Raw genomic sequence first — 27,004 nt, forward strand, 5'->3', positions numbered from 1 at the left:
CGAGGTGCTGGGTCCGTCCCGGCGCCGCAAAACGGAGAAACTTCCACAGCAGTAGCCCTGCCGGCCCACGCATGCGCTCCTGTTGCCTCGCGCCGTTACAGCTGAGCGCGGGCCGGCTCGTCAGTTTCCTTCAACCGTCCGCGGCCGCAGACGGACCTAGGACGCGCTCTCTCTCCGGCCTGAGGAGAAAAGGGAATTTCATTTAGAAATTTGTTTGCCACTTGGCAGTTTATAGTTAGGATAGTTCTTAGTAGTTTTTACTTAGTTAGTTAATTAGTCTCAAGTTCCTTGTTTCCGTCCTAGTTGATTTTTTGCAGTAGCCTTTCAAAAAAAAAAAAACAGAAAAAGAGAGAGAAAAGGAAAGAATAGACAAAATGCCTGGTTTCAAGAAATGTTCCCAGTGCCAGGAGGCCATGCCGGACTCAGATGGGCATTCGCGCTGCGTTAAATGCCTAGGGGATGGGCACATTCCTATGAAGTGCCCTCACTGTATGAAACTGACAGCCCGCGCTCGGCGCGATAGAGAAATGAGGCTGAGGGTGATTTTATTCAATAAAGCCCTCCAGTCTGATGCGACCACGTCTACTCCCACTACCTCGGGAGTTCACTTGTCCCGTTCACCTCAGAAGGACCTCCGCAATGCCGAGCCACAGCCCAGGACCGTACGGGACAGACCGGGTACCTCTGGCTCTTTGCCAAGGCACCCGACAGAGAAGCCGGGCAAGAGCCGCAGTGCCTCAGCTCCGATTTTGGTCGGATCAAAAGGCCCGATGCGGGCTCCCTGTAAGGGACCGTGGGCAGACTCGGCACCGACAAAGGCTCCAACGGTCGGGCCACAAACAGCAATGGCGGCTCCGGCACCGGCTGATACTGCGCATGCGCAGTCAATGACGATTCCGCCGGCACCCGTGCCCACGGAGCCAGCTGATGAGACCTTGCTCGCTGCGGCGCCGCAAGCAACAGCACCGACTCAGGCACCGCAGGTGCCCAGCAGCACCGTGCAGCACTCTGCACCGCAGCCTCCTCCGGCATCAGCACAGCTGTTAACTCCCGCAGCACCGCTGATTCAACCCCAGGGCAGCCATGCGACCGGGACTACACCACTTCAGACGGCACCGTCTTCTCCCGCAGATTGTTCAATGCTGAATGAGGTTCCCTTCAAGTCAAGACGCGTGCAGACCCCTTCACTCACGCCTGAAAGGGCACGGTTCTCTCCGGGACCACGGTCACCAGCTTCAATCTGCTCTGGGAATCATCGTGCTTCTCGTTATGTCTCCACTAGAGATCGATATCGTAGATCGCCACAGCGATCACCGTCGTACCATCACTATCGCTACCACGACCAGCGACGCTACTCCTATTATTCTCGTTCACCATCTCGTTTTTCTGACAGATCTATATCACCGAGGTCTTCGAGATATTCGAGATATTCACGTCGATGCGAGGAGTGTAGAGCCTACACTCCTAGACGATCCCTGACTCACAGTCGGAGATGTGACCGTCATTATGATGACCCTCGGTGTCCTCATAACACGCAATATCCACGATCACGATCTCCGCAAACCACACACCCAGCATTTCCACCTCGTGCGCCTTCGCCGGCGATTCCATCAGTGCCTGTGGAAGGTACGATGCCAGTTCCTAGTCAGGACACGTATGAAAACAACTACACTCCAAATAGGGAACCACAGACCCCTGACTCTCCGGCCAACCAGTCATCTCCGGACGATGCTGTCTTTCCTGGTGAACAACCCCCCACGGAAGATCACAAACAGTTTCAGGAGCTCTTTGCCAGAGTGGCACAATCTCAGGGTATCCAGATTACAGACGTACAGCAAAAGCAACATCCCTTGCTGAAGAACTTGCAGTCCTCACAAAAATCAAAGCTGGCTCTACCCTTTGATGAGGCTATCCTGGAAATCGCAAATGATATATGGCAGACCCCCGCCACTTCTTTACCGACTAACAAGAGAGCGGACAAGAAATACTTTATAAATCAAAAAGGGATGGACTTTTTGTTTACCCATCGCCAGCCAAATTCCCTGGTTATGGACGCCGCCCAGCAAAGATCAAATACGGCCCAAAATAAAAATACGGCAAGTGATAAAGAGGCTAAACGCCTGGACATTTTGGGTAGAAAAGTGTATTCTTCTGCCACTTCAGTTCTCCGGATGTGCAATTATGCCGCCCCACTTGCCAATCACGACTTCGATAACTACTCTAAGTTAGTCCCTCTTCTAGAGCACCTACCAGACTCAAAACGCCAGATCTTGAGGGCAGTAATACAAGAGGGCTACACAACAGCCAGAACAGCGCTTCAGATCGCCCTAGACACGGCTGATGCAGCAGCTAGAGTCACGGCTACTGCGGTAGTTATGCGTCGTGGGTCGTGGCTGCACCAAGCAGCTGCCCCGAGGGAGTTATTAAGCAAAGTGGAAGACTTACCTTTCGATCGTCAGTCTCTCTTCGCCCAGTCCACTGATCAGGTGTTCCACTCGGGCAAGGACTCCCGTACAACTCTTAGAACGCTTGGCACGTACACACCTCCGTATAAACGTAAGAGGTATACGCCCTACAACAAACAGAGATCCTTGTCTTACGCAACATTCCGTCCCAAGTCATATGAACAACAGAGACCAATACAACGCCTGCAAAAGCGAAGTCAGCAACCTGGCAAGACTTCCGGTCAACAGCAGGGCCGGCAACAGGTTTGATGGGTCAGTCGAGGGACTGCGTGCAACTCCTTTGTCGGGAGCGTCACACAATCAGGTAGCCTTATTCCATCATCGGCTGAGGCCTTATCAACATCGCTGGTCTCTGATCTCCACCGATCGATGGGTCAACGACATAGTTGTTTCAGGATATGCCATCCCATTCAACTCCATTCCCCCCCACTTCCCACCCTCCCCGTCCCTTTTCAGGGACCCCTCTCACGAGTCTCTGCTACAGCAAGAGGTGTCCCGACTACTTACTATAGGAGCCGTGGAGAGGGTACCCATTCAATTTCGGGGGAGAGGTTTCTATTCCACGTACTTCCTCACCCAGAAGAAGTCAGGGGGTTGGAGGCCTATCCTGGACCTGCGTCGACTCAACCGCTACCTGAGAAAACAAAAATTAAAAATGGTCACTTTAGCTTCTATCATCCCGGCTCTCCACAAAGGGGCTTGGTTTGCGTCCCTCGACTTACAGGACGCCTATTTCCACATAACCATTCACCCGGCCCACAGGCGATTCCTTCGTTTCGTAGTGGGCACGGAACACTACCAATACCGAGTGTTACCCTTCGGTCTGTCAGCAGCACCACGGGTGTTTTCCAAAACCCTGGCAGTGGTAGCTGCCTACCTCCGACGCCTCAATATCGCGATTTTCCCGTATCTCGACGATTGGCTATTAAAGGCCCTGACTCGCGAGGAGGCTATGTGGGCAGTGACCACCACCACAGCCGTATTCGAGGCTCTGGGCCTCATAATCAATGTCAGCAAATCATCCTTGGCACCAAGTCAAGACTTGGAGTTTATCGGCGCGAGACTCGATGCACTGAGTGCGAGAGTATACTTGCCTGCAACAAGATTCCAGATGATTCGGGACTTGGTACGTACGGTCTCAATTGCTCCCAGATCCAGCATACTGACTTACCTGAAACTGCTCGGACATATGGCTGCCACCACATATGTGGTGGCACATGCGAGACTTCACCTACGCAGCCTCCAGCATTGGCTGTTCAAAGTCTACACACCGGGGGTACACGCTGTGAGCAAGACTGTGTCCATTCCCAGACAGGTCAGGACTTCACTAATATGGTGTGACAACCCGCAAAATTTGTTATCAGGGGTCCCTTTCCACGCACAAAGACCCACAGTGCAGATCACAACAGATGCTTCTCTGATCGGTTGGGGCGCACATCTGCAGCAACATCGAGTTCAGGGACTCTGGTCGGCACAGGAGTCGCTCCTACACATAAATCTCCTCGAGCTCCGAGCTGTATCCAATGCATGCAGGCACTTCCTTCAGAGGATCCGAGGTCATGCAGTCCACATCCTCACCGACAATATATGCACGGTGTACTATATCAACAGACAAAGTGGGGCCCGTTCACGATCCCTGTGCGCGGAGGCGATACGACTGTGGAACTGGGCGATCCACCACAATATAAGCCTTACCGCATCGTACCTCCCAGGCAAAGACAATACCATCGCCGATGCCCTGAGCAGACACTTCCTTCCTCAGCACGAGTGGGAGTTACACAACGAGGTGGCCCACGGTCTCTTCCGTCTATGGGGGTTCCCGAGTATAGACCTCTTTGCCATTTGTCACAACGAGAAGTGTCATCATTACTGCTCACGGGCAGGTACCGGCAAGAATTCCCTGGGGGACGCTCTTCTGCTCAATTGGGGATCTCACCAACTCCTCTATGCATTTCCGCCTCTTCCTCTCATTCCGAGGGCACTGGAGAAGATAGCGACAGAGGGTGCAACAGTGATTTTCATAGCACCCTTTTGGCCTCGGCAGACTTGGCTGACACAATTGTCCAGAATGTCGGTCGCTCAGCCACAACTACTTCCACTGATGCCCAACTTACTGTCTCAGCAGCACGGGTCGATGCTACATCCGAGCAAATGCTTCGTTGAAAGTGCACTTGGCAGCAATCTCGGCCTTCCGCCCGCACATCGATGGACATTCGCTATTTGCTCACCCGTTAGTTAAGAGGTTCCTAAAGGGACTTGATAACCTATATCCGGCCTTCACAACCCCTCCGGAACCGTGGGACTTATCTTTGGTCCAGGACGCATTAACTCGTCCCCCCTTTGAACCATTAGCAACTTGCGACCTGCGCATGCTCACAATGAAAGTGTCATTCCTTCTGGCAATCACGTCAGCACGTCGGGTTAGTGAGTTGGCAGCCCTTTCAGCCGATCCACCATACACTTTATTTTCTGAGCAAGGGGTTCTGCTTCGCGTTCACCCTCCCTTCCTTCCGAAGATAAATTCTCTCTTCCATGTAAACGAGCCCATAATTCTGCCAACATTCTATCCGAAACCTCATTCCTCGCCAGAAGACTCACGTCTACATACCCTCGATGTTAGACGAGCACTGGCCTTCTACCTGCATAGAACACGCGCCTTCAGAAAGTCTCGGCACCTTTTTATAGCTACGGCGGAGCGCTCCAAGGGTCAACAGCTCTCCGCACAACGTATTTCCAATCTGATCACCTCCTGTATCTCGCGTTATGCCCTACGACACAAACCCTTACCAGGACGACCTTGCGCTCATTCCACCAGAGGCATGGCCGCATCTACTGCGTACCTTAGAGGGGTACCATTACAGGACATATGCCGTGCAGCAACCTGGTCATCCTTGCTCACCTTTGCCAAGCACTATGCTCTTGCGAACATATTGAGGAATGATTCAACGGTGGCGCAAGCAGTCTTGGCCACAGCACAGAGACCATAAGTCCGAAGCACGCCGATAGTGCTTGACCACTGCTCTGTACTCACCTCGAGTGGAGCACCCTCGGGGACACTACTTGACGAAGAAGAGAGAGTTACTCACCCTGTGCAGTAACGTCTGTTCTTCGAGATGTGTGTCCCCGTGGGTGCTCCACGACCCACCCTCCTCCCTGCTTCGGAGCTTCTGTTTATCTCTTTCAGATGCTTCCGGTTGGGAGGAAACTGACGAGCCAGCCCGCGCTCAGCTGTAACGGCGCGAGGCAACAGGAGCGCATGCGCGGGCCGGCAGGGCTACTGCTGTGGAAGTTTCTCCGTTTTGCGGCGCCGGGACGGACCCAGCACCTCGAGTGGAGCACCCACGGGGACACACATCTCGAAGAACAGATGTTACTGCACAGGGTGAGTAACTCTCTCTTTTTCCTCTTAGTCCATTCCACCTAAAGAAGCATTTTAAGTGTTATGCAAAAAAGGGGAATATTCTTCAGAATTAAAAGAGATTTCCTTTGGTCCATACTAAAGTAATCTTGATAACCCAAGTGAAGATATGTACGCACATTTACATAATCTGGATGGCACACATCTGAAAATGTCCTTAAAAGAAACTTTCTCTCCAAATAGTCTGGGAAATTCAACAAGAATAATTCAGTATTAATCAAAAGAAAAATCTTCTTAGTGTCTTCTGTTGGTCCTGTGCATCTTCTTGGTCATTTTCAGGACTTCTCATTATTCTCATTTCTAAAAATTCAGTTTTTAACTCTGCCTTTCAGATTCACAGTTCATATACAAGTTGGTATTATGTGCAAATAAATCAGTTGTGTGATGCAGCACCCTTAAATCATTTATTTTCTTCCTGAATAATAGGCCCTAACTTAATTTGAGATTCTTATTGCCAAAGGAAGTGGCTTTGCCACTGAAGACCAGGAAAATCTTTGAATTCTATATCAAGAACAGCAGATGGACTTTGGTGTCATACACAAATTGCTAACCAAGAGCTAGAGACCTGATCCAAAGTCTATTCAGGTTAATAAAGACGTGATCATTAACTTGAATGGACTTTGGATCAAAGTTATTACATAACAAACAAAACAAAAAATGTCTTGGTACTGTTTGATATCGCTGGATTGAGATTAGGGATGTCAACATATTGATGACTACACGATTAATCAATACCTGGATTTATCAGTTAATCTCTTTGACTACACATACTCTTCCTCTCTCCCGCCCTCTCCCCCCCCCCCAATATCAGAGGCAGCAAGGAGAGTGAGGCGGGAGCCGGTGCCTGTGAGAAGTCGGCTTTAAGTGGGGCAGGAGGGACCTGATCATAGAATAATGATACAGACAGTGGCCCACGTGTATCGGCTCCTACAGAGCTGCCTTTCCCCCTTTACTGCCTCCCACAGAGGCAGTGGTGGGGCAGGCGGAGCTGGTGCTTGAGGGGAGTCTCCATTGTGAGCACTGGCTCCTCCCCCCCCCCCCCCCCGGCGCTGCTGCCTCCTCTATTAGAGGCAGCAGGAGGGGACGGGAAGCTGCCATGGAGAAGCGTCTGTCCACCACAGGCCCAGGCTTGCTGCCAGCAGAGACTGCTCTGTGGATGTGGGCACAGCCTCTGTCCACGGGGAATTTGGGCCCCTATGGGCAAGGGATGCCGCTGTCCCATGCTGTTGCCTTTGTATCAGAGGCAGCGGGGTGGGGCAAATGACAGGAACTGGTCTGCATGGGGAGCCTTTTAAACTGGCTCCCCTCGCAGACCGGCTCCCGCCTGCCACCCCATGCTGCTGCCTCTGATACGGAGGCAGCAGCACAGGGTAGGAAGTATACTGGCTGCTAAATTTGATGTTACATGACTATTCAATTACACACTATCTAACATCCCTAATTGAGGTACAAGACAGTTTTTTATAATCATTATTAAACACACAGTGTATAAATGTATGTGACTTTTATTTTTAGAATTAAAATATATCTCTTGTCATGATGTCATTTTTAATCGTTGAGGTAATGCTGATCTGTGTGCTGATTAAAGAAAGTTGAGTGAAGAGAGGACATCTTTTAATGTTTAAGAAAAAACATTTCCTTATAATAATAATAATAATAATTAATAATACAAAATCTGGTATGTAATAGAATCCTTAATTTGAAGCAGCTTCTTTTTTTAAAATTAGCTGCATTGGTGAATCTGTCTTCAGTTATTTTTCCCCCAGCAAGCATGAGGATTGTTGGTAATGGAATTCTGACAAGTCAAATGATTTTAATGGTCTCTTGTTGGGATAGGTGAGTGAGGAGGAGGTATGCATCGGATGAAGGTAATAAGGAATTACTGTCTCTTTATAGTAAGGAAAATTTACAGAGGCTAGCATTAATATCCTCATAACACGTTAGTCTTATCTGGTAAGTGGTACTTGCTCTAAAGTCTAAATGAAGCAGCTCTTTAGTATTAACAAATCTGCTACTGTACTGTCGTGAAGATTCAGAATAGGTCATGGAGTATTGCAGTGGGGGAGATTGCTTGTCTGGCATCATAAACGTGAAACCTTTTGAAATAGTCTTCTGTAGGCTGAGAAACAAAGAGATTCCATAAATTTAGCTATTTAATTGTTGTGTGAACATTTCTGTAAAAGTACAGTACCAACAAGTATTTTGTTTTTCATTTAAATATGAGCAGAAGGGAGGATGGGAATAAACTTTTGGGGACATTTTTCCATGCTTGTTTCTTTGACTGTTCTATTCTTACTGAATGTATGGACTAGAAGTGGGGCAGAACAGGGTGTGTCTTACAACTACTGTGATATATTAATGCAACGATGATGACAGGACTAACATCAGGAAGTTGACTTCAGAAGGATAGAGGGTCATCAGGGAAGTCACTTATGTGTTCAAGCTTCTCGTTAATATTTTTAAGTGCTATTACATCTGTTGCTGCTTTTTCCTTAATCCCACATGAATTTAGGAGTCTGTCACACTTCTGATTTATAGTTGATTAAATATTTTTACAGTAGTCTACCCCCATTTATCTCCCACAAAAACACAATTATCAAAGTCTTACTTGCTCATTTCAGAGCACTGTTTCCAGCTTCATTCTCAGCAATGGCTGTCAGACAATAGAAGAGACAATGACCAAGTGGAGATACAGAATCATGGCCCCTGTAGTCTTTACAAAATACAAAAGTGGTAATTTGCAGTAGCTGAAGTGAAATGTTAAAGCTATTGGCACCATGTACAAACTGCTAAATGGTAAATCTGGATGTTAGTATTGGCACGAATTTCTAGTGTGTCTAGGCTTTTACTAGTGAGAAATACCTATATAATATAAACATACCATTCTGTGATTTGTGTTTGGAGTGCCAAACTTAAACTAATCAGAAAAAAATGTCCAAGGCCTGGTAGCTATACAAGAGAGAAGCTGTCAGTTGCTCCTAGTCTTTACACTATTCTTCCTTTTTTACTTGATTGTGGGCCTTCTGTTTAACATTTATCTACAGCTACCTCTTTTTTTTCTGTTCTTTCTTTTTTATTCCAATTTCTAAGGTGCGATGAAATCCACTTTGAGTCTAATCCAGAGAGGAAAGCAAGGAATATAGGGAGTATAGAATTTTATAATAGACGTGTTAATTCAGTTTATCCTTGGCCATGATTCTTCTCCATTGTTGTCTGCAATCAAATTGCTAATGATATTGAGTATGGCTGATCCACTTTCACAGATAGCTTTTTAAAAAATGTCATAGCTTTGAGTAATAGCCCAGAAGATACTGAAGGACACAAACTTTGAAAGAATCAAAGGCAGACTGTGGATTTCTCAAATAATTGTTTGAGATTCCTTGCATCTTATTCCAAAACCTAATTGCTGAGAGACTGGAGAAGCTAAATAAATTCTTTGCTACAGTCTTCACAGCTGGAGATGTTAGGGAGATGCCCAAACCTGAACCATTCCTTTTAGGTGACAAATCTGAGGAATAGACCCAGATTGAGGTGGCGTGGCATTACAGCAAGTTTTAGGACAAACTGATAAACTTAACAGTAACAAGTCACTGGGACCAGATGATATTTGCCCAAGAATTCTGAAAGAACTCAGATGTGAAATTGCGGAACTATTAACTGGTTTGTAACCTGTCTTTTATCTGCTTCTGTACCAAATGACTGGAAGCTAGCTAATGTGATGACAATATTTAAAAAGGGCTAAAGAGGAGATCCTGGCAATTACAGACTGAAAAGTCTAATGTCAGTACCGGGAAAATTAGTTGAGACTATTAGTAAAGAATAGAATTGTCAGGCACCTAGATGAATATAATTGGTTGGGGAAAATTCAGCATGGTTTCTGTAAAGGGAAATCGTGGCTTACTAATCTACTAGAGTTTTTTGAGGGGGTCAACAAACGTGGACAAGGGGGATCCAGTGGATATAGTATACTTAGATTTCCAGAAAGCCTTTGACAAGGTCCCTCACCAGTGGTTCTTATTTTAAAGTAAGTTGTCACAAGATAAGAGGAAAATCCTCCCATGGAAGATCCTCCCATTGATAACTGGTTAAAAGATAGGAACAAATAAATGGTAAGTTTTCAGAATGGAGAGCGGTAACTTGTGGTGTCCCCTAAAGTCGTACTGAGGCCAGTCCTATTCAACATATTTATAAATGATCTAGAGAAAGGGGTAAACAGTGAGGTGGCAAAATTTGCAGATGATACTAAACTGCTCAAAACAGTTAAGACCAAAGCAGACTGTGAAGAACTTCAAAAGGCTCTCTCAAAACTATGTGATTGGGCAACAAAATGGCAAATGAATTTTAATGCTAATAAATGCAAAGAAACACACATTGGAAAAAATAATCCCAGCTATACATACAATATGATGGAGACTAATTTAGCCACTAACCACTCAAGAGAGAGATCTTAGAGTCATTGTGGATAGTTCTCTGAAAACATCCAGTCAATTGTGTGGTGGCAGTTTAAAAAGCAAACAGAATGTTAGGAATCATTAAAAAAGGGATAGATAATATCTTATTGCCTCTATATAAATCCGCAGTATGCCCACATCTTGAATACGGCATACAGGTGTGGTTACCTCATCTGAAAAAAGATATATTGCAATTGGAAAAGGTTTAGAAAAGGGCAACAAAAATGATTAGGGGTTTGGAATGGGTGCCAAATGGAGAGATTAAAAAGACTTGGACTTTTCAGCTTAGAAAAGAAGAGACTAAGGGAGGGATATGATAGAGGTCTATAAAATCATGAGTGGTCTGGAAAAAATTAATAAGGAAAAGAACTGGGGGGGGGGGTCACCAAATGAAACTAATAGGTAGCAGGTTTAAAAAATAGAGAAGGAAGTTTTTCTTCATGCAATCCACGTCAACCTGTGGAACTCCTTGCCAGAGGATATTGTGAAGACCAGGACTTTAACAGGAAACAAAAAAAGAACTAGATACATTCATGGAGGTTAGGTCCATCAATGGCTATTAGCCAGGGTGGGTAGGAATGGTGTCCCTCACCACTATTTGTCAGAGGTTCGAAATGGATGACAGGAGAGGGATCACTTGATGAGTACCTGTTCTGTTCACTCCCTCTGGAGCATCTGGCATTGACCATTGTTGGAAGACCAGATACAGGGCTAGATGGTCCTTTGGTCTCACCCAGTATGTCTGTTCTTAAGTTGAAATGTGACAGTTCTACTTTTATATATGACTGCTTTCATGGGTGGAAGATAGAAATCCAGAGTTTTCCAGGGCATTAGTTGAATTTAAAATGTATGGGTTTTTCCTCCCCACAAAGGCACCTTAAATCAGTGGAGTGATTCAGTAGGAAAAAGGCAGTTGTAGTCAGTAATATCTTTTCCCCCAGAGTTACTGAAAGTAGTAAAAAAAAAAAGTCGTAAAGAGAAAGCAAAAAACTACCCACAGTGAAATTCAATGTAAGACTATGACCCCTAAGTCTGACCTTCCCAAAGGTTCCATCTCTGTTTTAGTTTTTTCTTTTTCTTTCTGCAATCCTCTTTTCTTTCTGTGAGGATGGCTTTGGGGAACATTTTACATATAATTGTATGTACTACTCAGTTTGCTTTCCTGTGTTATAACTGTTCTATTAGCAATGTTGTTAACAGGATGCAAAATATCAATGTGATTCATATTTTTGCAGAGTTGGGTTGCCAATCTCCCAGTTTCACAAGAGTTTCCCAGAACCATGTTCTGTCTCCAGGAGGCTGCTAAAGTCAATGTGGGAGATTTTAGGCCACTAAAAGTCTGGTGGCTCAACAGAGCTAAAGCCGGTTACCTGCCCGCCTTAGCTCCATGCCACTCCTGGAAGCAGCCAGCATGTCCATGTGGCCCATGGGGAGGGCCAGGTCATGTCTGCATGATTACCTGCCTCAAGCACTAACTCCACAGCTCCAATTAAGAATGTTAAGTATCATGTAATTCACTAATCAAATCACTAGTCAATAGGGTGGTGCTGCTGCTTTGAAACGTCGTGGCAGCACCGCACAGCTGATCCCAGGCTCTGTGTGGTGCAGCCGCTTTGAAACACCACTGCAGCATTTCAAAGTGGCAGCACCACACAGAGTCCAGGGCTCAGTGTGGCGCTGCCGCTTTGAAGTACCTCCCTGCTTCCCCCCCCCCTTGCTGCCTCTGTGTGATAGAGGCAGCAAAGGGGGGAGTGACTAATCGACTATCCAATAAGTATTTGCTCATCGGGTAGTCAACTAGTCCTTAACATCCCTAGCTCCAAATGGCTAGGAACTGCAGGAACATGCTATCTGCTCCCAGGAGGGGCAGGCAGAGAGTCTGCCCCAGCCTGGCTGCTCTGCGAACCAGGAGCCCTCCAGGCAAGCGTTGCCTGGCCAGAGCATGCACCTCTCACCTCCTCCCACACCCATCCCCCTGTCTCATCCCCGAGTCTCCTGCTGTACTCAGACTGCCTCCCAAAACCTGCACCTCGCACTTATTCCCGCATCCCTATGCATGTCCCCAGGCTTAGCTCAGAGCTCCATCCAAACTCCTTCTCAGAGCCCGCATTCCTCACCCCCTTGTGCACTCAAAGCACCTGCCCCAGCCCTGAACTCCTTCTATCACCCGTGGCCGTCCTTAGCCATAGGCAGAATAGGCAGTTGCCTAGGGCACCAGTATTTCTGGGGCACCAATACTGTTAGCTTCTGATTGTGTTGCTAAGAGCAAGTCAGGCATAGGGGCACCAGTTTAATAATCCTGCCTAGGGCACCATAAATCCTAAGGACAGCCCTGCCAGCACCTAAACTCCCTCCAAAACTTGCAACTTGTATCCCCTCTTGCAACCCAACCCACTACTCCAGGCTCAGCCCAGAGCCCCCTCCCACACTACATACTCTCTGGCTCAAGTCTAAAGCCCACATGCCCTGCTGCACAACAGAGCCCTGCCCTAGCCCAGTAAAAGTGAGTTAGGGTGTGGGACAGTGACAGAGGGAGGGGGATAGAGTAAGAGTGTGGTGGCCTTGAAGAAGGGGTGAGGCAGGGGACAGAACAAGGGTGTTTGGGTTTATGTGATTAAACAGTTGGCAGCCTTACTGCAGAGAAGAAAAATGTTGATTTGTATCCATTTGTGAGTTCACTGAACTGCTAAATATTACTCAAGTTTGTCACCAAAGTGCCAAAAAGCTAATGTCACTCACCATTCAATTCATACCCACTAGAAAGTGCAGAGCCTTCTTATTTCTTCCTTCTTCAAGGGCAATGTCTAAATTTATTTGAGACCCTGTATATCAACTATTATGAAATTTAGAAAGTCACATTAGAAGACTTTTTCCTCCTATGTTTGCATCTAGCTTTCTGGTGCAAGTTGGAGAGTTCTGTGTAGGTTTTTATAAATTGCCCAATCATTGTGATAATGTCTAAATGCAAAACAGAAAAGCCCGCAAGAGAGTTTTTTCCTTTTTAAAGGGCTCCATCTATCACTTGGTTTTGCTACTTACGACAGATCTGATTTTTTTTTTCTTGTTTTTCTTCTCTGGAGTTCCATGTTTTACATATATAAACAACTCATAACCAAAAAAATGTTTTGGCAGAACCAGGAGCAAGGAATAGAATAATTAATGATGCAGTTTAACAAAAACTCACTATGTCATGTGTAGTAAGATGAGGGTGTGAAACATAAGCCCAGATATCACAGGCCAGGTATGAGGCGTGAGGCATAGACAGCAATGGTCAAGATTTTGCTAATATAAAGCAAAGTTAAGCTGTGAGAGCGAGGCAGGCCCTCCTCATAGAAATTGGCAAAAACAGGGCTGATACTACAGAAACACTCAGACCTAAGGGGTACTAGGCGCAGGCTGTGCGCACATTCCAGAGGGGTCACAACAGAACACCTCGTTAAGAAACATCTTAGTTCCAACACACATCCCACAAATAACATACATACCAACTTAGGTTCAGGAGCGGGTTGAAATTGACAGCATGATGGATAGTAATGGAAACCCCTCTGGTGTGAGTAAGGGGTGGTAAAGGCAACAGAGGGTGTCAACCTGATACGTCACAAGTGATGTGTAACTTGTTTATAACTGTGTATAAAAGTGCACCCCAAAGGTCAACTGACCATGGGGGGGGGGCACGAAAATCCTGAGTGCTTAGTTGTGTGTTAGTCCATTGTCACGGCTTACATAAGGTGTAATGGCACAGCAGCAAGTCTATTTGATGACAGCTATTACTGTATGTTGCTTGGCAATAAACCTTCTTGGGTGCTTTCAATTCTTATTTGATTTGTGGTCTCTGGGAGTTTTTTGTATTAAGTAATTGCGTTAGCGGAGCACACACATGCACGCAGCCAAAAGTTTATCATGTGCTCCTCGCAGCATCATTCAAAAAGAAACTATTAATTTACAAAATAACAGTTCTCTGACGGAGTAAAGGACCTGTCAGGAACCCATCGAGATGATTCTGCCTGACTGACCGACACCATGCTTTGGAATATCAGTGCTGTATGTGTTTGTTAGGCTCTGCTACTCATTTCTGACATTTATATTGTTTTATGGGGACAGGTGGGAAGGCTCACAATGGAGTGGATATGAGTTAGAGAAATTCCCATGATTTTTCTCAGCTGATTTGTCTGAGTCTGGAAAAACAAATTTATAACTAAACTCTACTTACTGATTAGACTGTAGGTGGCTAATATGCTAAGGGAGAAGAGAGTGACTTATTGAGAGTTGTTTGCATGAGTGCACGCTGTGCGCTTTCCAGTAATGCCTGGAACTCTAGCATCTGCATAAATGTTTTCAGAGGATGCCTGTATGGCTGCATGACATTTTAGGGCAAGTAATTAAACAAATACTGTAAAGATTTTGCTGATAACATTAATATGCAAAATATCCTTTGCACATTTATTTCAAGTAACAGTTTCCAAATAGACACAACAGCAATGATTTTTACATGTTAATACTAGAGCACTGTTTCAGCCTGTTCTGGCAACAACAATAGGACCTACTTCTGTCCTTCAGTATTCACTTTCCAGAATGGTGCAATTTGCTAGGCTGGGTACCTTGAGTTCTTAGATATTTGTCTGGGCACAGGACAGTGTGTATTTATAGACTTAACTTTGATTTCCAACTTCCTTTTTATAAATCATTTTCCAGTTGTTCACAGCTGTATAGATGGGCCTTACTAGATCTTATGAAGCAAAATGGAATGGACAATCCCAAACTCTACATCCGATCTAAGGAGAAGATTCCAAAGAATGTAGTCAACACCACTGCCTAATGTAGACAAGCTAATAAACATTTTTCAAGGCTGGCACAGTTAACACTCTATAATGAGATTTTTGGGACTCACTACTTCATTCTTTTTTGAGAAGTTGACGGAATTGAGCCCTAAGTAGTTTTGAAAACATTGAAAGATTTTATCTGCATCAGAAGGACTCACTCAACAAGGGTTGAAATCTTACTCGTGCAACATACGTTTTTAATATGAAAACCTGTTCATTAGTTTTGTGGAAAGCTCCCTTATTGTAACTGAACAGGTCATTGTCGCCCTGTAAATCCATTTCATTTACATTCTTCTTTGAACAGCAAGCACTATAGAAAAGTATCTTGAATACCTTTTTGAAAGTTAGTTACGTGTTATATCCTGCCCTCCGGACTAGACACAAGTCTTATTAGACTATCTCCACCTGATAGTGGTAACAGAGATCTGCACAGCTCTCTTGGCAGGTAGATATACAGCAGTACTGTAACAGATTAGAAGTGCCAAGCTTGAGAACCAGCATCACTCTGCACTGTTCAAGTCTAGTGGGGGACATGTCCATCCCATGGAGATAGGCATCTAGAAATAAGATTCTTCTTTAAACTGTAGTAACACTACCAGGATGGCAGATTCAGAACCAGATCTCTTTCCAAATCTCTTCAAAATCAACTGTTATTCCTTATACTCTGTGTTCTGTAAAATACTTCCAGAGAAACAAAGGGAGCATTTCAACACCAAGAACTGAAAGGACAGAAAACACAGGCATAGATTTGCTACTTCTTCTTCCCTCATTTCAGCTGCTTATCAGACAGCATGTGTGATGTAAGGAGCAAAGGTGTTCATATGGATGAGAGAGGCCTACAACTGTAGAGAAGTAGTCTAAGTCCTTGTTACTTTAGTGTTCCAAGGTGGGTGATTACAGTGTGAGCTAATGTAGCCTACAACACTAGAGATGCATAGAATGTCTCTCCAGTTCGCTCATTTTACTTGATTTTTAAATCAATGGTTGGCATGCTTCAAGAAATCAAAGTATTCTCACCAGCCTAAAATAGCTTGTTTTTCAGTCTTGTGGCCAAGTCATCACTGTAGAGACAGGGATGTACCTTTACTGTCAGAAATATCTCATATTCTCTTGGTAAAACTGGCATTCAGTTCCCTTGGCACTACTTCTTCCAAATTACATTGTGGGTGTAAACAAGTATTTTTTTATATATATATATTTACTCCTGACCCCTGCAGTGTACTTCAGTGGCCTTTGAATATAGGCAGGACACTTAAACTTGCAACTATGAAGAGATTCTTAATAAAAAATGAGTATATGAGGATATTACGTTTCAGATGCTTGAAATCCAAACTTGACTTCCCACCAGAACTTCAAGTGGATTTTTCATGCAAGAGCATTTGAGGAAAAACTGAAACTACGCTTGGCTGAAACTGTACAGACATCTGTCCTGTTTTCTTAATAGGCTAACATTTGCTTCAGACAATAAAATATTTTTTCCCACCTGGACATAGTGAATTGCAAAACTACAATGCTGTGTTTCCCTTCTTCTTCACCTGCCTGTGCGAGTGCATGAGGAAATCCAAAGGTCTGCTACTGTTCCACCTCTGCTTGCTTTTAAGCTTCTTTGGAACTGCACACTAACTTTTTCCTTACAAATAACCTTTTCCTACCTGTACTATCTTATCTGAAAGGACTGTGGTATCACAGTTGCTCAGGGCAAGCACATCTGTCTTGCTTTGCTACATTTTTCCTTCGCTGTATTATGCACTGCCTCTTTCTTCACTTCATCTTTCCTTCCTTTTTTTGCGAAGATATTTTGATAGCACTTAGTTGTTAATGGGCTCTGATTCTTATTTCCAAATTAGTCTACTTCACCTGGTCTCCCATCATTTTCCAGGATAACCTGCGTAAAAAGGATGATCGGATTGAAGAATTGGAAGAGGCGCTGAGAGAAAGTGTGCAGATAACTGCAGAGCGGGAAATGGTGCTAGCACAAGAGGAATCAGCCAGGACTAATGCTGAGAAACAGGTCTGCAATCTTATACAGTCATTGATGTTGCTGTTAGGCAAATAAGAGGTATAGCCTGACAATATAGTAATAATCATTCTTAGTCTTCGAATTGTACCTTACCTTTTGGGGATCCTAAAGCACTGTGCAGACATTACTAGTGTGCTCCATGTCTGTCCTTGCCTGAAACGAAAAATTAGTATTTAATGTACTGTAGTTTTGAAAGAGAGGTTGGTATGACATTCCTTTGACGTGTGCACATCTCTGATATATTCCTGTGTGTAAATATGTTCACACATACTGTACTATATATATTGGATTATTATTAACTTGTATTACCATAGCACATAGGAGTGATATAGACAACAAGGTACCATTGTTCTAGGCACTATACAGCTACAAAACAAAAGGAAGGTAAGAGTCGCAAAGAGTTTGCAATCTTAGTGTAAGACAAGGGACAATAGATGGGGAGTACAAAGGAACAGTGAGAAGTTAGAGGTCAGCTGAATGGTGAGCAATGGTCTCAGCACACCAGCATCTTCACCTTTTTCGTTTTTTAAAGGCATAATGGAGCAAATAACTAAGCAATCAGTTTAACACCTAGAAGATAATAAGGTGAGAAATTCCAGTTAGCATGGATTTGTCAAGAACAAATCATGTCAAACCAACCTAATAGCTTTCTTTGACAGTATAACAAGCATTGAGGATAGTGGTAAGAAATAGATGTGGTATATCTTGACTTTATTAGGGCATTAGATATTGTCTTGCATACCATTCTCATAAACAAATTAGGAAAATGCAGCCTCTCTGGAGCCACTATAGCAGGTATGGGCAAAAGGGCCTCCACTGGCCATATCAAGTGAGTTAATCCAGCTCACGGAGGCCCTGCCTCTCCCCCATCCTCATGCCAGTTAGAGCCTGGGGTTGGGGGAAAAGCACATGAAGTTTCCTTTGCCCTGCCAAGAGCATGCGGCACTTAAAAGCACCACATGCTCCTGGCAGGGTGGGAGGAGACTTCGTACACTCCCCTGCCCCCAAAACCTGATTGGCCTGGGTATGGGGAGAACATGCGAAGTTTCCTCTGCCCTGCCTCCGCCCTGCAAGGCGCACACAGCCCTTAGAAGCTCTGCGCGCTCCTGGCAGGGCAGGAGGAGACTTTGCGTGCTCCCCTGCCCCCAAGCCCTGATTGGCTTGGGAGTGGGAATATGCGAAGTTTTCTCCACCCTGCAAGAAGCACGTGGCAGGGCAGGAGGAGACTTCATACGTTCCTCCATCCCCAAGCCCTGATTGGCCTGGAGGTAGGAGGAGGAGCATCTGAAGTCTCCTCTCATCACCCGGGGCATGGGCAGCAAGGGGGAACCTCAGGGGGGAGGGGGGCACTTCATGCGCTCCTCCACCCCCAGACCAATTATGGTCTTTGGGTGAAGAAGCAAGGAAGTATTCTGGCCCTGCCCCTTCCTCTTGAGGCCCCGCCCCTTCTGGTGAGGCCTGGGGCCACTTCAAAAATTTCTGAAGTGGCCCCCAGCAAAAAATTATTGCTCACCCTTGTACTATAAGGTGGGTGCATAACTGGATGAAAAAGTGTTCCCAGCGTAGTTTTCAGCGGTTCACAATCAAGCTGGAAGGGCATATTAAATGGGGTCCTGCAGGGATGCATTCTGGGTCCCATTCTGTTGAATAATTTCATCAATGATTTAGAGAATGGCATAGAAAATATATTTATGAAGTTTGTGGATGATTCCAAGCTGGGATAGGTTGTGAAGGATAGGATTACATTTCAGAATGATTTGGATGAACTGGAGAAATAGAGTGACATAAATAGGATTAAATTCAATGCGGACAAACAGAAGAAGGAATAGATCAGTGGCTCATATACAAAATTATAAATGACTGCCTACGAAACTGAGGAAAAGGATCTGGGGGTTATAAGCTAAATATGAGTCAACAGTGTAGTACTTCCGCAGGAAAAAAAAAAGCAGCAAACCATTCTAGGATATGTCAACAGGAGTGTTGTAAACAAAACATGAGAAGTGTTGTGTCAAGTTCTCGGCAGCACATTTCAGGAAAGATTTGGACAAATATTTAAAAGTCCAAAAAAGAGCAACAAAAATGATCAAAAGGTCTAGAAAACATAACCTATGAGGGAAAATTGAAAAAAAAATAGGTTTGTTCAATTTAAAGTAGGGATTTGAGCGACTAGTTGACTATCCAATAAGCATATGCTTATCGGATAGTGAACTAGTGACTTGACTAGTCACTCTCCCCCCTTGCTGCCTGTATCAGAGAGAGGCAGCAAGGGGGGAGCAGGAGTTGGTGCTGGGGCAAGCCGGTTTAAAAGCTGATTCCCCCTCCAGCACCATCTCTGTAGGGGGGGCAGGGGAAGCAGAGGCATAGCGGGGGACCGGGCATGAGCCGGGAATCAGCTAATACATTTAAAAAGCACAAGCGCAATAGGGGGGACTGGGCGTGAGCTGGGATAGCTGATTCCTGGCTCACGCCTAGTCCCCCTGCTGTGCTTCAGCCTTTTAAAATGTATTAAGAGCTTGGCGACTCTTACTACTTTTAAAAGGCAGAGCTGCAGCAGAGTTAGCTCCCAGGGTTGGGAGCTAACCCCACTGCAGCTCTGCAGTTTCCCCCCCTTGCCAACTAATCAACGGAAATTCCATCGACTAGTCGATTAGCTAATTAAACGCCCTGTAACATCCCTAGTTTGAAGTAGAGAAGACAGAGAATGGACATAGCAGTTTTTAAGTACATAAAAGGTTGTTACAAGGAGGTGGGAGAAAAATTGTTAACCTCTGAGGATAGGAGGAGAAGAAATGGGCTTAAATTGCAAGGGAAGTGTAGATTGGACGTTAGGAAGCATTTCCTGTCAGAATGGTTAAGCGCTGGCATAAATTGCCTAGGGAGCTTGTGAAATCTCCATCATGAGAAATTTTCAGAAGAAGGTTAAATAAACACCTGTCAGGAATGTTGTAGATCAGGGGTCGGCACCCTATGGCTAGTGAGCCAAATATGGCTCATGAGGGAGCCAGATATAACTTCTGGAGCCCCAACTCAGCTCCTCCCCCCCTTCCCCTGCTTTCCTTGTAGCAGAGAGCCAAGACTGGCACTACAGCCTTATGACCCTCCAAAAAATTGGAATGCCAGTGCTGGCTTCCTGGGGAGAGGAGGGGAGAGCCCTGAGACTTCTCCAATCTGGCATGCAGGGAACAAGTGGAACAAAAAAAGTCGATGTGGTGCTCTTTTCTTTCTCTTGGCATGTGGGAAACAAGCAGCCAAAATGTCTCTGTACTCTCTGGCTTTTTTCGTCCCTTGGGAAACACTTCCCTGGAGGCTTTCCCTGTGAATCCTTCCCGGACGCTTCCGGGGAATGGGAGCAGCAGAAGGCCATGTTACATGGTGCATGCCACGCTGCACAAAAACAAATAAGTTCCTCCCCACCCCCCCAAGTCCGGACTCCAATGCCCTCACTCACCCCCCATGGCCAGACACCCTCTGCCCCCTGGCCAGTATCTACCTCTGGCCCCTGGTCAGACACCCCCCTGCTGCTTCGCCAGACACCTCATGCCCCCAGCCCCCTCACCAGACAGCCCTTGCCCCCTGGCCAGAATCCCCCCTGCCTGCTGCCCAGGTATACCCTGGCCAGGCAGCCAGCCCCCAGCCTGCTCCTGCCCCCTGGCCAGACAGCCTGCTCCTTGGCCAGACTTCGCCCCCTCCTATACCCTACCACCTCCTACCCAGATCCTGCACTCCCGTCTCTATCCTATTCTCTGGCAGCCGTGTCCTGCACACTTAACCCTCATTGTTGGCCCCACCCCAGAGCCTAGGGAAGCCCACAAATCCACTAACCCTGGAACCTCAGAAGAGTAAATCTGGCCTGAGGCCTTGAACCTCAAGGTCCTTCCTGCCCCTCCCCCTACTATGCTTCTCATTTGTGTGGTCCCTGACTCATGTTTCTGTGGGTCAGTGGCTCCCACACAAAAAAGGTTCCCCACTCCTGCCATAAATCAAGACAATGTTGAAACCTTTTGTGTTGGACATAATATGTTACTTTATTTAAAAATGAAGCCTGGCCAAAAAGCCCCCAATTGGGGCCCAACCTCAATCTGGCCACAGCATCATAACACTCCTGCACCTCCACACACACCAACCTTGTGCTCTGAGTCCATCATACACCCTAGTCTCCTTCCCTGAGCCCCTTGTATGCCCCAACCCAGACTCCTGCACCCCCACATCATCAGCCCCCTACCGTAAGATTGACAGAAGATAGCCTGAAGCCTTGCATGAAATTGGATTTGACCAGTTATGATATAAACTTTAAAGAAATTTGTGGAAATTTCTGCAGCAGCAGACGTCCCATTAAATAAAGTCTGTGAGTACGTTTCATTTATACTATTATTAATCATTATGTCAATTATTTATAATATTGCCATGTATATTTTTGGTCATGCAAATAGGCATTCTTATATGGCTCTTTGTTGACCACTTGTTCTAAATTTTGATGTAGTTTGGCACTCTGGTTTGAAAAGGTTGCCGACCTCTGTTCTAGATAGTACTTAGTCCTGCCATGAATGCAAGGGACTAAACTAGTTGACCTTTCCAGGTTGCTTCCAGTTCTATGATTCTATGATCAAAGCAGTGGACTAGAAAACTGATCTTTTTGGCAGCATTCAAAATAGATATTATGTGGGGAAGGATAGAGTGGCATTTATCAAGGTCAGAAAGAACAATGTAATATCTTGCTACATAAGATGAGAGCTTGCACACAAGTTGTAGCTTTCTGAATAGAAGTGAGCGGCTGTTTCTTAGAAATGTTATACAGAAAAAAATTGCAAGATTTAGACAGTGTGGATGTGAAGACCTAGATAGAGGTCTAAGTTGAAGAGGACACTCAGGTTGCTGACCTTAGTAACAGATAGGATAGCAGTGATGTTCACAAATTGAGAGAGGAGGTGTTGGGAAGGGGAGATTAACAGCTCTGTTAGCTATGTTGAGTTTGAGCTGATGGCTAAACAACCACAAGAGGTCAGAGAGGTGTCAAGATTTTAATTTGGACAAGGAAAAAGGTCTCTCTTAGAGGTGAATTGTCAGCATAGAGACTGTAGTTGTGTCTGTGTTTATAGATGAGCCTGTCCAGAAATAAGGTGCAGAGGAGAAAACTCAGATGATCACTGTGGAACCCTCATAGAAAATTGCGAGGAAGGGGGCATGAGTAGGATCTTCTGAAAAACATGCTATAGGTGAGATTGAAAAGTTACGAGCAGTCTTAGGAAAAGACAGATTGATGGAATCCAAGGGAAGACAAGATTTCAAGAAGAAAAGCAAAGTGTCAATGTAACTGACAATTCAAAGAGCAAGGGGATGGAATACTGTTTCTGAGTTTGGCTAGGAAGAAATCACTAGAGCCCTTGACAAGAACAGTTTCAGTGTTGGGTCAGGGTGGAAGCAGGGTCTAAGATGGGGGTGAAGAGAGAAACACCAGATAGAAAATGTAAACAGCACATTCAATGGGCTAACAGATGAAAGGGAGATGAAGCAGCAGTTGGAGAGTTACATGGTGGGGTTTTTTAAGTTTGGCGGGACTAAAGAATGATTGTATTGTGAAGAGATAGAGCAGGGGGAGGCAGGAAAAGAGATTAAGTGTAAGGGGATCAGAGTGGAGATCTGGGGATGGGGTGGTGGTGTTGCAACAAGTGGAGGGGTTACAGGAAGATAGAGATGAGAAACTTCTGCATCTATGACAAGGAAGGAGAGGTGTGCAGGAAGAGAAGGAAAGACAAGCCAAAGGGAGGAGACGGTCCTATCATTTTTTTATTTTCCTCTTGGAAGTAATCAGAGAGAGAAGTGAAGTGTTTGAAGAGTAAGACAAAGGTGACATAAAAGTAGTTGGGATTGCAAGTGTGTGGCTTTATTTAAGTTGGTGAAGTGGAGTTGTTTAATTAGGAAGATGGTGGTACTGGAAGAGGGGAGAATGGAGGAAGTCAGTTGTTCAAAGTTATTTCACCAAAGATGCTCTGCAGCACAAGAGTAGCAGTGGAGGAAGCAAAAGTTTAGGATGAGTCTGGGCTGAGAAGATGGCAGGACAGAACTCACAAGTAGGAGAGGGGGGAAAGAATGAAGGAAAAAAGCATGGAGAGACTCAACAACTACATCAAGTGAAAAGAGGGCTGCGCAAATGAGAAGCCATCAAGACTGATGGAGTGGAAGATCTGGAAGGTGACAAGGTGTGAGGGGGGCTACTGGAGGACAATGCTAAAAGAGACTAGGTGATGGTTGGAGAGGGGGAACTCAGCAACAGAGTGCAGTGCTTAGTGAAAGACAACTCCTGAGGACACCTCTGCTGGTGAATGGGAAAGTTGAACCAGAGCTGCAGGTCTAATGAAGACATGAAGGTGAAGAAATGTGCAGGGAAGGGGTCAGGTGTGTCATTAACATGGAAGGACATGTGGAAGATTGTGAGGAGAGGAAGAGAGAGAGCCAGGAGCTGAAAGCAGAGGAGGGATGATAGGAAAGAGTTGGATGGATGGTAGATGACAGCAACATTGAAGGGACGAGAAGGGTTGTTCAAAAGAAGGCTGTTCAAAAGTAAAAGGGGAGAGAGAGGAGTTGGAAGTAGCAGAAATGGGAAAGAAGACCAGTACCCACAATAGGAGCATTTATGACAGCAGTGTCTTATTTCCAGCAAGGTTGCAAATGATGATAGTGTTAACCAGTGCTGTATTACTAGCAGACAGGGTTAAGAGAAAACCAACCTTGTCACCCAGTGACTTTGCATAGCACCAAGACAACTAACTTCCTTGTCTTATTTTAGCTGACAGTGTTTAGCTTCAGTACCTATTAACTGCAGTTAAGTAGTGGGGAGGGTTGGAAAGTAGCCATTGTTTTAAGGTGGGAAGGGGATTTCACTTGAGCAGTTTAACTTTTTCATATTCCCTCCTTCCCTTGGAAAAAAAAAGTCCTAATTGTTTCCCATTCTGTGGAGATTTATATAAATTTTGCAAAAATCTCCCTCTGAAGATTGAGAGTTTTACAAGTCTGGGGTTCTGCTTTTGTTTTGAAGATTGATAGATTCTTCTATGCATTGCAATTATGCTAATACATTAAAATCAGCCACAGATTGACTGTGTGATGCATAATGTGGTTTTCAAAATGTTAATGTTGTCCAAACTGATTATAATTTGCTTTTAACTGCATGCTTTTTCTTTCCTCTGTTTTGCTTATCTTATTTTCTTCCATTCTGCAACTTACTGCCTGTCTGAAGCTGTTAAATGAAACAGTTCATGAGGCCAGCCAATTTGGCTTTAAATGGTTCAAGGTATGAGGAAACCTCATTTATGTACATCACTCCCCCTTCTCTTTAATAGTGTTGTGTTAATTCCCAATTCTGTGTAGCCATATTTTCTGCCATCTCATGTGAGGTGCCTCTCTTCTGTACAGTAGTATTCATTGCAGATCTTTCTAAATGCCCTATAAGAAAAAAATATAGTTATTTTGCAAGAATTATACATTCCATTAATCTGCTCAGGAACCCAGAATTCTAAGACTTGGTGTGAAGACAGCAGTCTCAAACCAGCTGCAGTGAGACACCACAGCCTTACATACATTGGAACATTTGTGTATAAATCAGACTTTTGAATCCATCACAGCCACTCCTGCTTAAAAAACAAAAACTCAATCTGACAGTAGATTGCATGGAAAACAAAAAGAAGCTGTTACTATTGAGAGGTAAGCGTGAGTGTTCCCATCTCACCCCTTTTGGGATGCCAGGATATGCCTTGAGCCCAAGGCTTTAAGTCTTGCAGTTCATGCCATAAGCCCATACCAAACAGAGACCACCACAACTCTTGTCTGAGGTGACAGGAAAAGCACGAGTCTGAGTGCTCCAAGATCCGCAGGGCTTTTAAACCTAGGACGAAAAAGGAGTGAGATTTCTGTCTGAAGCAGCTGCTCGTGAAATCCACACTTTGTCCAGCAGCTGCTGATCACCAAAGTTTGGGACTGAATGCCTCAGTGCAGAGCACTCCAGCATTAGTTCACAACTCAATGCTAAAGAAGGACTCTAGTGCAAGACATACTTGGCACTGGCAATCTCCAGCACCACACCACGTTCACTCTACTTCTCCAGTGCCCGACAAGCTGAAAAAACCTGAGAGAGGGTGCTCTCCTCACAAAGCTTCAGGACTGCCAGGGGATGCTTCACAATATTTGCGGAACCACCCAGTTCCCAGGCAACAAGAATCAGTGCTGTTGACTTTGGTGGCCCAGAAGGCACCATTGAGTCTGGAACACTATGATTCTCCAGCAGGGCAGTGCTAGGTGGAGGTGTTGGGATCACTTTCCACCCCAGACACTTTTGAAGTTCCAAGGAATCTCGTAGCGATCACTGTGGCCCAGCTTCTGATTATTAGGGACAAGCCTTTGGTACCTTGCTGGACTGGCGCTACACCCAGAACTACTCCTGGTCACCATCACCACAATACCATTCTTCAGCACTTTGTCCAATTGGAAAACACAGAGTACAAGAGGTTTGGTGACCTACCACCCCAGCACTGAGCACGTTTCAGCACCAGTCCTTAACATCTTCACAAATGGCACTTGAATGCAGATGCCAGTCACTGCATTGGATCTACAGCACAGATCTCTGTCACCAGACTACTGGCACCAATCCGCGGAGATATCATCGCAGCACTGGTGCCTTGCTTCATCTTCACAGCACCAATGGTTGGCTCATGGGGCCTTGGCACCGCCATAATTATCGCCCACGGGTTCTTCAGAGTATGCTGCAGTTTCATATTATTTGAGACACATTTAGCACAGGTTAGGCAGATGCTGAAGGGATGTGCATGTGGCCTGGCAGCCAGAGTGGCAATCTTACCATCAGGCCCAGAGTACTCCCAGGGTGACCCCAAGATGCCATCTTTCTCAGTGACCTAAAGATAGACATGCTCCTTGGGCAGCTGAAGTGGCCCTCTCCAAGCCACTCCCTCAGACTACAGATGTGGGGACGGAACCAGCTTATGACCTACCAACAACCCAAGAGGCATCTCTCCTGGAGGAGCTAGTGATTAAGCCTGGTGCAGTCCAGGAGCAACCCAGGCAGCTTGAGGGCCAGGAGGACCCTGTACTATCACTTGGTATCTCATCTTCCTTGCCCAATGAGGCAGTAGCAGGGGTGTCAGCTTCAGGGGCCCCACCTTTTGACCACAGGGCACACAAAGGCCTCTTACATTACATTGCCTGCAGTGTGGGCCTGTAGGCAGAGGAAGTGGTAAAGGCAAAGAACCCGATGGTAAACATTCTTTCCCCAGAAGGTTCTTCTGAGTTTGTATGCATAATCTATAATAAATTCATTTGAGCAGTGTGTCATCTAAGGCCGTGTCTATACTATGAGATAAGGAAGTGATTGCCTTTCTCATGTGTGCATATTCACATTAGCTTAGTATAGATATAAATGGAGGTATAGTTACAGGAACACTGGTAGCAACAGCAGAGCTATAGTGAGCATATATCCACCAGTTTCAGGTGGGTTTGTTCTCAGTGCAACTAAGCCTCTCCACCACAGTTGTTATGCCTGCTAGTGCCTCTATGCTGCTATTTATACTTGTACTGAACTAGCCTGAGTATGTCTACAGAAGCAGGAGAATCATACCCCTAGCTTGAAAACATAGACTAAGACAGGGGCCTCAAACTCATGGCCCATGGGCCATATACAGCCAGAACATTTTCACTTCAGAGAGTACAGAAGGTCTCCGATGCAAGGGGAGAAAGGAGAGGGATGCGGTGTTGGCAGGACGGGGCTGGAGACTTAGGGAAGAACACCCCCTCCCGAACTCCTGGGACTGATTGCAAAAATTCTC

The 27,004-nt window shown here is 45.5% G+C and overlaps 1 protein-coding gene across 10 annotated transcripts in view; it reads left to right on the forward strand.

Annotated features, from left to right (window-relative positions):
- Window positions 1–27,004, forward strand: part of ERC1 (ELKS/RAB6-interacting/CAST family member 1) — a 512,836-nt gene that overhangs the window by 261,370 nt on the left and 224,462 nt on the right. For 6 of the 10 annotated variants that reach the window (XM_075941054.2, XM_075941075.2, XM_075941081.2 and 3 more), the window contains one exon: window positions 17,034–17,165. The exons of the other annotated variants lie outside the window; for them this stretch is intronic. In XM_075941054.2, the coding sequence (XP_075797169.2) occupies window positions 17,034–17,165 (132 nt within the window). The remainder of the gene's footprint in view (window positions 1–17,033; window positions 17,166–27,004) is intronic. 10 annotated transcript variants of the gene reach the window in all.

This window comes from Pelodiscus sinensis, chromosome 1, assembly GCF_052426305.1.
Source record: "Pelodiscus sinensis isolate ZL-2025 chromosome 1, ASM5242630v1, whole genome shotgun sequence".
Classification (NCBI taxonomy): Eukaryota; Metazoa; Chordata; order Testudines; family Trionychidae; genus Pelodiscus; species Pelodiscus sinensis.